The 10,009-nt window shown below is 31.7% G+C and overlaps 1 protein-coding gene across 1 annotated transcript; it reads right to left on the bottom strand.

Annotated features, from left to right (window-relative positions):
- Window positions 1–2,616: 2,616 nt before the first annotated feature.
- On the bottom strand, window positions 2,617–3,693 carry LOC107849318. The gene has a single exon (XM_016693926.1). It carries the CDS (start codon window positions 3,691–3,693, stop codon window positions 2,617–2,619), a length of 1,077 nt encoding a protein of 358 aa, XP_016549412.1.
- Window positions 3,694–10,009: the final 6,316 nt, after the last annotated feature.

Genomic DNA, 10,009 nt, shown 5'->3' with positions numbered 1-10,009 from the left:
CTATGACTAAAGGTTTACCAACTGATGTTTTCAAGGATCATGCGATTCGTATGAGACTTAGTAACTAATTGTAATCTTGTTATATTCTCTAACAAATTTGTCTAGATATTATTATTTTTATATACATGAACGTGCACATTTTTTATTTTCATGTATTATAAAGTGATCATTGGATCAAATAAAGTTGGACTCTGAATGACTTATATTAAGCTTATTTATAAAGTTGTTGGACACTTTATTTACAACATATTGTACATCGTAATACATGGAATGAAGTGTTTGATTAAGAGCATGACCGTTATTAATGACCCACATATTTTTGGTAAGAAATTTACCCTGTCTTCCAAGAAAAGTATTAAATTAGCCAATTACTTTTTCTCCAAGTTATGTATACGGTATTTCTTTGATGGCAAGAAATAACTATGAAAGTCCCTAAGGTTAAAGTTATTTGCCTAGCCTACCTATAAATATGTCTGTGACTCCATCAGTCTGGTATAACTTTGATAGGAATAGACTAGAAGATTCTTAGGTGTCTCTTTGAATCTTTCCATTTTAAGGTTTTGACAAATGTGATTCTTCAGAATACTTGAACAATAATGGCTGAATGTACGTTTCTATTTATTTTTTCGCTGCACATTGGCTCTATGTATGTGTTGAAATTTCAACACACTGATCCACTCGTCTCTTACTAGGTGATTTATTACACTATGTGTTGGAAGATCAAAAACCAACATGTTGTGACGTATTATTAGAAATAGACGAGTATTAAAAAGGCCTGATCTCTTTCTAGGTGATCGCTTTCCGGCAGAAACAGAATATTAGTCAATGACTATAACCGTTTGTGAATGAAATGATTAAAAGGTGTCTTAAAGAGTTTGGACGTGGACCATGAGTATTCAGTCAATATGTATTGTGACAGTAGAACAACATTTTATATTACTCAGAGTGAGATTTTCTATCGAGAGATAAGTATCCAGTACCCTTGAACTATGGTTATAGTTGCTACGACACACTTCAATTTCACAAGGGTCCTATTACACCTGAACTCAATTTTAGTATATTGTATGGCCAAAATTACTACGACACACTCCAACTTTACAGGGATCCTATTATCCTGAATTCAATTTTATTATATTTTTGTCTCCCTTTTGTTCTGTAGCACTTTTATTACATAAAATGAAGTTCATGTCAATGGTGTCATGTTAGCTAAAAAGGTTGATAAAAAGGTATCACGTCGCTACATTTATTACATAAAATGAAGTTCACGTCAATGGTGTCATGTTAGCTAAAAAGGTTGATAAAAAGGTATCATGTCAGCTGAAAAGATTGACAAAAATATATTAAAATTTAGTTCAGAGAATAATAGGACCTCCGTAAAGTTGAAATGTGTTGGAAGAAATTTAATCATAGTTCAAGGCTACTAGATGCTTTAATTTTTTTTTATGAACTAACAAAAATTTATATTCATAGGATAATAAACATTGAATTCGGATATTTTGTATTCTTATTAACTTCCTATACTAAACTATTGTTCGTGGTAATAAAAAGAAAACTAAACTGACCAAAAATTGTAGTTTTTTTTCTTTTCATTTTAATGGTTTGAAACAACTTCTTTAAAAGAGGTTCATTACTTAAATGGTTACTGAATCATTAGAAATAGATGAGTAAAGTAATTTTTTTTTTAATATAATAGAGTTCATTGCTTAAACGATTATTTATTAAATAATTGATAATATGCTAACACACATTCTTTATACTCGAAAAGTCACTTATATTCTGTTATTTCACTCAAAAAATAACTTGAGCCAGAAATTAATATATTTGATCAATATTTAATGGCCAGTAAAATAATGAACTCTTTAAGGGATCATTTGATATCGTGTAATCGTGTTAAATATAGTGTATTAGTAATGCTTCTCAAAATGAAACGGGTCACACAAAATCTATAGTCTCATTGGCATCATTACGTTTTTCTCATTTTCTGTTCGAGAAGCACAATCTTGCAACTGAAATACACAACACAACAACAATATAGCTGCTGTAAACTGAAAGAGACAATTACTTGAGAAATAATGCACTAATTATCATTCTCGAGCCTGGATAAAAATCCTATTAGGGAGCGCTTCCCCTTAAATAGACCTTATGGGGTGCCGATCCGAATTAATTGGCCCCAATATCGGATAAGAAACCCAAAAGAAGAAATGCTGTTACAGTTATGAGTATTTCATATTTTTAAAGTTTTCAACTGAACCTCAGCCCAATATGTTTGTAACATACTTAGTCACAATATTACAACAACAACACCAACAACACACGAAGAGAAGTTGTTTTTGATAGATCTTCGGCTCAAGTAAAACATATAAAAACATCAAGTATGTAAATCACACAGTTAAGAAAGTCACGCTAAAAACAATGAAGAAGAAAATAAAAGTAGCCACAAAATAATACAATAAACCAAGTAAACAAAAATTTAACCGTGATATATCCGCCCAAAAACAATATAGTGCCACATATTGAACTTTTTAGCACTTTTAAACTGCACAAATAATAAGTATTGTAACTAGTAATAATACATAAAAGCAGATAACTGAATTCCTATAAACATGTAACTTAGCTTCAATCTTCAAGTTTCACCAATGCAAAACACAAGTCAGTACTCTTTCTGAATGCCCACAGTTGCACCTTAGTACCAATTTTCAGATCATTCGTTTTCACAACTTCATTCCAGTAAGTCACCAACACATAACTCAAACTTGTGTTTCCATTTTCTTTGTTCATGAACCATTTTCTCAGATTGATTTCACCTATTTCACCCGAAGGCTCGATTAACTTCACTCTCATCTCACACATATTGTCCCCATTGCGCATGTTCAAACGTTCATCTTCTTCTGGTTCAAGAAACACAGAATTCACCTGTTTTTGTGGGATTGAAAATCTGCCCTCTACTCGTTTAACATCACTCATGAATAGTCTTTTTTCAATCACCAATTTAACTGATTCAAGTGAACCCCCTGTTTGATCAATCTTTTTCTTGAAATCAATATCCAATTCTCTGTTGATTATTGCAACAGGAGGGACTTCAACCCTAACAATAATGTTCCTCTTTGCCTTCTTTCTGAAGCGTTGTTGATCTTCATTGGCTAATTCGCGTGATCTTTTTCTTATAATGGGAAATTGTCTTTCTAATGCAAAATTATCACTGCCCCTCCTATTGATTTTGAACACTCTGTTCTCTTGCACTACACGTTTTTGTGACGACTTTTCGAGACGAAAGAATTCTTGATCGCTGACACCAACACCCCAATTGATTTCCCTTTCGTCAGAGTTATTTTCCACAGCTTTCTTGATCATCGATTTTCCACCATTGCAGAAGAATTGCTCAGTAAATTTTCTTGCCCTAGTGTTCCGCATTGATCGTTTCCCCTTGGGGATGACAAAACCAAGAATTGAATTTTCTTGATGGTCAAGAACATGTGGGAATGAAGACAATATGGACTTAATATTGTGAGTGATCCTTTCTTCTTTCTTGAGACGGAATTGTTCGTGTCGTTCAGCAATTAAGTTGTCTTCTTCACCAATCAAGGATTTCAACCAGGCAACTTCAGAAACAAGCAGTAAATAGTCCATTCGAGTCATTTTGGGCGTAAACTCCAAGCCCAAAAAATCGTCTAGACTCAATGCTGTGCAAGCCATTGTGTGTTGGTGAATAAACAAAATAGTTAATAAGTAACAAACAGTAGAGAGAGAAAGAGAGATTGAAGCAAGTATTATGGTAGTATCCTCTTCTGATAAGGAAAAACAACACGAGTTGTAATGTTTAAACCTATTTGGGACGAGTTTTATATCACAACACCCCACCCCCACCCCCACCCCCACCCCCAATACCCTAACACACACTTTATCAACGTTGATTCTTGTTCCAATTTTTTAGTTGTAATTCTACTATTCTCATCGGTCACTTTTAATTGTCCACGTCATACTTTGCACAAGGGACAATTAAGTTATACTTTCACAAGGAAACAATACTCTATCGCTACTCATGTTAATTGATATTTTGAGAAATAGATAATTAATATCGAGAGGATAATAGGAAAAAATAGGAAAACAATTGTCATTTCTTGATATATTAAAAATAATAAGTATAATAAAAATCTATTTTTAAAATACTGAAAAAGTAAAAGTAAATATAGGGAGTATTAAATTGCTCACTATTTTTTTAATCATATTTTATGCAAGAAATGAGATACTTATTTAAAGACGTATAAGAGTGGGAAGGATGGCCTCTTTTATTTTTTTATAAAATGACCGTTAATTGTCTTGAACTATAATAACTAACATGTCCACTTTAATCATATAAGTGAGGTCTGAAAATAATATGATAGGATATACACAGATTTTATTTCTACCTTTTGTGAGTTAGCAGTTATTTTCTATAGATCCTTCGCTCAAAAGAAAAGTTTAGAAGTAGATTATAAAAAGAAAATAAGACAAGTGAAGTAGCAAAATCTAAAGCAAATAAAGAATCAAATAATAAAATAATACATTTTGGGAAATGAAAGACCACACTGCTACCAAATAATGCTTATAATCAGAAGAAGAAAGGAAGAGGCTAAACCCCAATCTTTCCTGACGAGCAACCTTTCGCACCTCCTTATTGATGCATTTGAATATATCTTGTCGATTTGTCCATCATTAATGAAAATATGAATGGAATAAGAGTTAACCTAGGTGAAACCCCATCACGATAGGCAAGTGATTTGAGTCACCTCACACTATTTTAATTCAGGTCTTGACTCAGTTATATATATTCTTAATTGCCTTAATGTAATCCACAATTACACCTCTAGATGCCAAACATCTCTAAAGATCTCTTTAAAAGTTTATCATAAGTTGTCCCTAGATCAACAAATATCATATGTAAGTCTCTCTACATGTCCCTAAATAGCTTCAACCATCTCCTTTACAAGATGAACGATATCTTATGTCATTGGGTAATTGACAAAACTTTAGACTTATGTGATTGTGGTCTGATCCTGTATGTTGATTGTGTTGGGAAATAATAATAAATTTCAATACCAATTGTGAAATTCAATATAATAAATTGCAACAATGATAATATTCTTATGGAGTAGTATCAACAAGTTTTAATAACAACAACAACAATAATAATTATAATAGTAATGTAACAATATTGAAATATAGATAAATATTATTATTACGATATTTTAGTAATATATAAAATACTTGAGTCGTGCTAAGCATTGTCCTAAAAAACTATTTCCGCAATGTGAAATATTTTTTCAGGATTAAATAAGCACTTCCCTGATTAATTAGAGGATATCCGAAATTAAATAAGTCTTTCCTAATTAATCAGAGAAAACAAAAATCAACAAAATTAAATATAAACCAACAAGTTAAATGCCAAATCAAAAGATGATTGGATAAAATAGAATTAAGGTAAGAGGAGAAAAACTTGAGAAAATTGAAGGAAAGGTGTCTTTTAAGTCTTGAATGAAGGATTGGTGACATTGACCAACTTAAAGGGTCAAACATAATTAGAAAACTTGATTAAGTTAATTGTTAACTTGATTAATATTTTCAAAACTTTCTAATGATTAATATATGATTAATATTTTCAAAAATACAAATTAACCCAAACCACACCCCTCTTCAAACCAAATCATCAACCGTCTTTCTCCTCTCTCTCTCGATAGCTTCTCTCAACAAATTGTTCTGTAAATTTATCTTTTAAATCCTCGACGACTTCAAATAGTTGGTCTTCGAGTTTCTTTTCGAATTCAACCATCAATCGATGTGACAACCTTACTCTCCGACCACAACAACTTTGAATTCTTCATCGTTCCTTTTCTTCTTTCACAAGTAAAAAATTATGACCTTTTTAGTTTTGAAGAAAACAAGGAACTTGAGCCAACATCTCTTATAGTATTGGTTAACAATTTCAATATTTGTTGTTTAAATTTGAAATGCATTCTGAATAAAATCCTAATTTCTGGTGTTTCTTCTCTTCTCTTCCTTTTTGTTGTTTGATTTCAAAGTTTAATTTTTTGCGCCCGTTGCTTAATTGATTTGTTCTTGTTCTTGGTAAAAATGGTGATATTGCTGTTGTTCTATTGAACAAAATCGTGCTACTATTTTTTTCTCCAACATATTATCCATCTGGTGTAACATATTAACTATCTGATGCAATAAATTTAGCATATGATGCAACAGATCAACCATCTGATGCAATAGAGGAATCATCAAATTAAAATTCTGATGCAACAGATTAACCATTTGATGCAACAAATTAATCATCTAATACAACAGAGGAACCATTGGATAAAATCTGATGCAATATATTTATCATATGATGCAATAATTTAACTATCTGATGCGATAAATTAAGCATATATTGCAATAGATTAACTATTTAATGCAACAAAAGAACCATCAGATTAAAAATCTGATGCAACAGATTAACCATCTAATGCAACAGAGGAACCACCAGGTTAAAGATATGAAGCAATAGATGAACCTCTTGTTGGATAAAATCCTATCAAATCTTCCAATAGGACATGTCCAAGACTTGATTTTTTCTACTGATCATTCACCTGTCACGACAGACGACCCTTCTGTTGGAAGAAATCTAAATAATATTGACCGTTGATAACTGTTTCAACAGATCACTCATATGTTACAACAGATGTTTGAACTGTTGTACAAACCATTCATCTTTCTCAATAGATGAATGATATATTTTGTATTGTGGCAACAGATTACTCAGCCGTTGCTACAGGTTAGTTAACTGTTCCAACAGATCACTTATATGCTGCAATAGATGTATGATTCATTGCACAAATCATTCATCTTTCTCAATAGATGAGTGATATATTTTGTATTATCACAACAGATTACTCATCCGTTGTAATAAGTTATTTAACTGTTCCAATAAATCACTCATATATTGCAACAGATGTATGATCTATTATACAGACCATTCATCTGTCTTAAAAGATGAGTGATATATTTTGTATTGTTACAACAGATTACTCATCTGTTGCAAAAAGTTAGTTATTTGGTGCAACAGATAACCTACCTATTGCAATAGATGTGTGATTTATTGCAACTATTATTTTATCATTTTGCATGTTAGATTTATTGTTATCTTTTTTTAATGATCCATTAATCAACTATAATATTTTTTTTATGTTCCTGTTAATTTTAAATAATATGGCTCCCAAAAGAATGAAAACCGAATCAAGTCCAAGTAAAAGAACAAGTGAAGTATCTAGGCTACATCCACCACTCTGTGAGCTTACTTTACAAGCGTTATCTCAATCGAAAGTAGAATATAATGAACATGGGAAAGAGGAATATTTCAAAAAAGATGATCCAAATGCTGATAGCCCTTCCACTGAAGAGTTGGTCAAAACCTTCAGCATTGATCATTATTCTATGAGAATGCAGTGAGATGGTGCCACAAATTTAACGGGTGATTTCGTGGTTAAGTCATCCATGGTAAAATCTTTCGACATCTTCAGAAAAATACTTCGAGAATAAAAATTGGATGCTTATTTTAGGGATAGCTGCTTTAGGAAATATCTTGATTTGTCGGAGGAAAACAATGGTCGTTTCCAAATGAAAATGGTATATGAACTTCTCAAGCATAGGTTTATGTATGAAAACAAAGATAAGATGGATGAGGTGTGGATAAATTACTATGGCATGCTTGTTTGTTTTAGTTGGAAGAAGTTTGCCATAGTTACTGGATTAAAATATTATCCTTCTTCTCCTTCTCATTTTATACCTATTCTAACTCCAAAAAAGCATCCTGCACACCCAAAAAAGGCAAAGGCAAGTCGTGTGATCATGATGACCTAGTTTCCATTGTTGGTCCAAGCTTCAAAAATAAAAATTTGATAGAAGCATTGAAAGGTAAAAGAATTTCAAAGAAACACAAGCAGCTATTGTGTTTGGTTTGGTTTGTACATAATATTCTTTGGGCGAGAGACGTTAACAACAACATAAGCATTGGTTTAATAAAGATCTCTGAGGATCTTGAAGCATTTAACAGCTATCCTTGGGGTTATGAAATCTTCAAAATGACTATCAAATATTTATTAACTCCGTTAGCGCCAAAGATAGTCAACTTATATGGCTTTCCATGGGCTTTTATAGTAAATATTTCTTTCTTTTATTATGATATTATTTATTTTTTTTTACTCAATAATAGTTTTGATTTATTGACATTATTTTATAGGCTTGGGCGTTTGAAGTCATTCCTTATTTAAGACAACAAGTAAACTACCAGGAAGAAGTTTCATGTCCAAGAATCTTGAGATGGTTGTCGGTCAAAACTGATAAAAATACAAAATTTCTTGATCTTTTCAACCCCTCGAAGGATGTAGTAAGTATAATTATAATTAAATTTTTATTTTAATTAATGATTTTTTAAATGGTCTAATCATCGTTCTAATATATGTAATGATTTATGTTAGATTATGTATCCATCGCTAGTTCTGATCAATTAAGAATTGAAGATGTCATTTTCTTTTACTTTATGGTCTGTGCAAACTTTATCAGACCCTAAGGTCATTGACAATAAAACTGAAATTGGTTGGGGCAACAACCATTACAAGAAAAATAATTGTGGAGGATGGGCTTGTTGTTGTTGATGGTCTTAGTGGTGATGGAGCTGTTGGTGGTGGTAATGGTGTTGCTATTGGTGCTAATGATGCTCCTCTTATAGTATTTAAAATAAACCATTATGAGTATGATCATACTGGTTATACAGATTTTGCCTCTCCCAATGAATGTTCTGGATGCAAATGTCAAGACTGCAAGGCGAAACATGATGTGATGATTAATGCTATTAATGCATTAATTGCTTCTGTAAAGAAATCGACATCTAAGAGGAGTGTCATTCCATCAATTATGATTTTATATCCATCCACTCCATTAGATATTAAGACTAAGAGGAGAAGGAAAGTAATTTTCAAGGCATTATCAAGCATCCAAAAAATCAGAATTGCAACTCCTCTGTCCGCGTTTTGCATTGAGCAATGTACAATGGCCAAATAAGAGCAACACGAGCTGAATAAGGTGAATATATGTATCTGTTCCAACTAAAAAACAAACACATATATGTTTCAACAGATAATACATCTGCTGAAAATTATCAAACAAATATATATATCTGTTGCAATAGTTGACTAATTTATTGTGTCAAATAAAATATCTGTTGCAATAGTTGACTAATTTGTTATGTCAAATAAAATATCTATTGCAATATATGTCTCATCTGTTTTAGCAAATCAAATAGCTCTTTGTACCGCTTTTATTTGTACCAATAGATGACCTAGCTCTTGGAAGAGATGAGTCACATATTGCAACAGATGGCTCATACATTGGAAATTATCATATAGGTCTTCCTCATGTAGAAATTTATCCCAACAGTTGATTCATATGTTGCATATGAAATATAATCAGTTTGGGATAATTTAAAACAGAAGGAAGACCTATTTGATTTGCTAGAACAGATGAGTTATCCTTTTCCATTTTGTTGTATCCCCGTGATTAGCATTGACCAATTCTGGATTTCCAGGTAGATGTAGAAGCTACTGTTAAACAACATTGACAATATGATATTTCTTTTAAGGAAATACAGAGAACAAAAATTGCAGAAACTGTACGTAAGAGACAATAAAGATCCACGACGACCAAAGTCGAATTCCATAGCATTGAATAAGAACAACTTATCTATATTAATTTGATCTTTATAGCTTGAGTCTGTCAAAGTAATAACCTCGCCCTTCTTAGGAATTCTTGTCATCAATACTTAAATTGTTGGTGTATTTGTTGAGTTCTGTACCCATAACAATTTTCTTACATTTCATTTATTCGTTGATTTATTTCAGCTAATTTCTGAAGGATTCGATTTATTTTATTTTGTCTATGAATTTTATTTTTTTCTTAGATTTGAACTTATTAATTGAAATGAAATATTAGA

Source organism: Capsicum annuum, chromosome 12 (assembly GCF_002878395.1).
Source record: "Capsicum annuum cultivar UCD-10X-F1 chromosome 12, UCD10Xv1.1, whole genome shotgun sequence".
NCBI lineage: Eukaryota > Viridiplantae > Streptophyta > Magnoliopsida > Solanales > Solanaceae > Capsicum > Capsicum annuum.
The sequence above is the reverse complement of the archived record's forward strand: the minus strand, read 5'-3'. Positions and strand labels throughout refer to the sequence as shown.

What these genes read in the sequence shown, in the direction of transcription:
- LOC107849318 (XM_016693926.1), bottom strand. Translation starts at nt 3,693, where the DNA reads ATGGCTTGCACAGCATTGAGTCTAGACGATTTTTTGGGCTTGGAGTTT.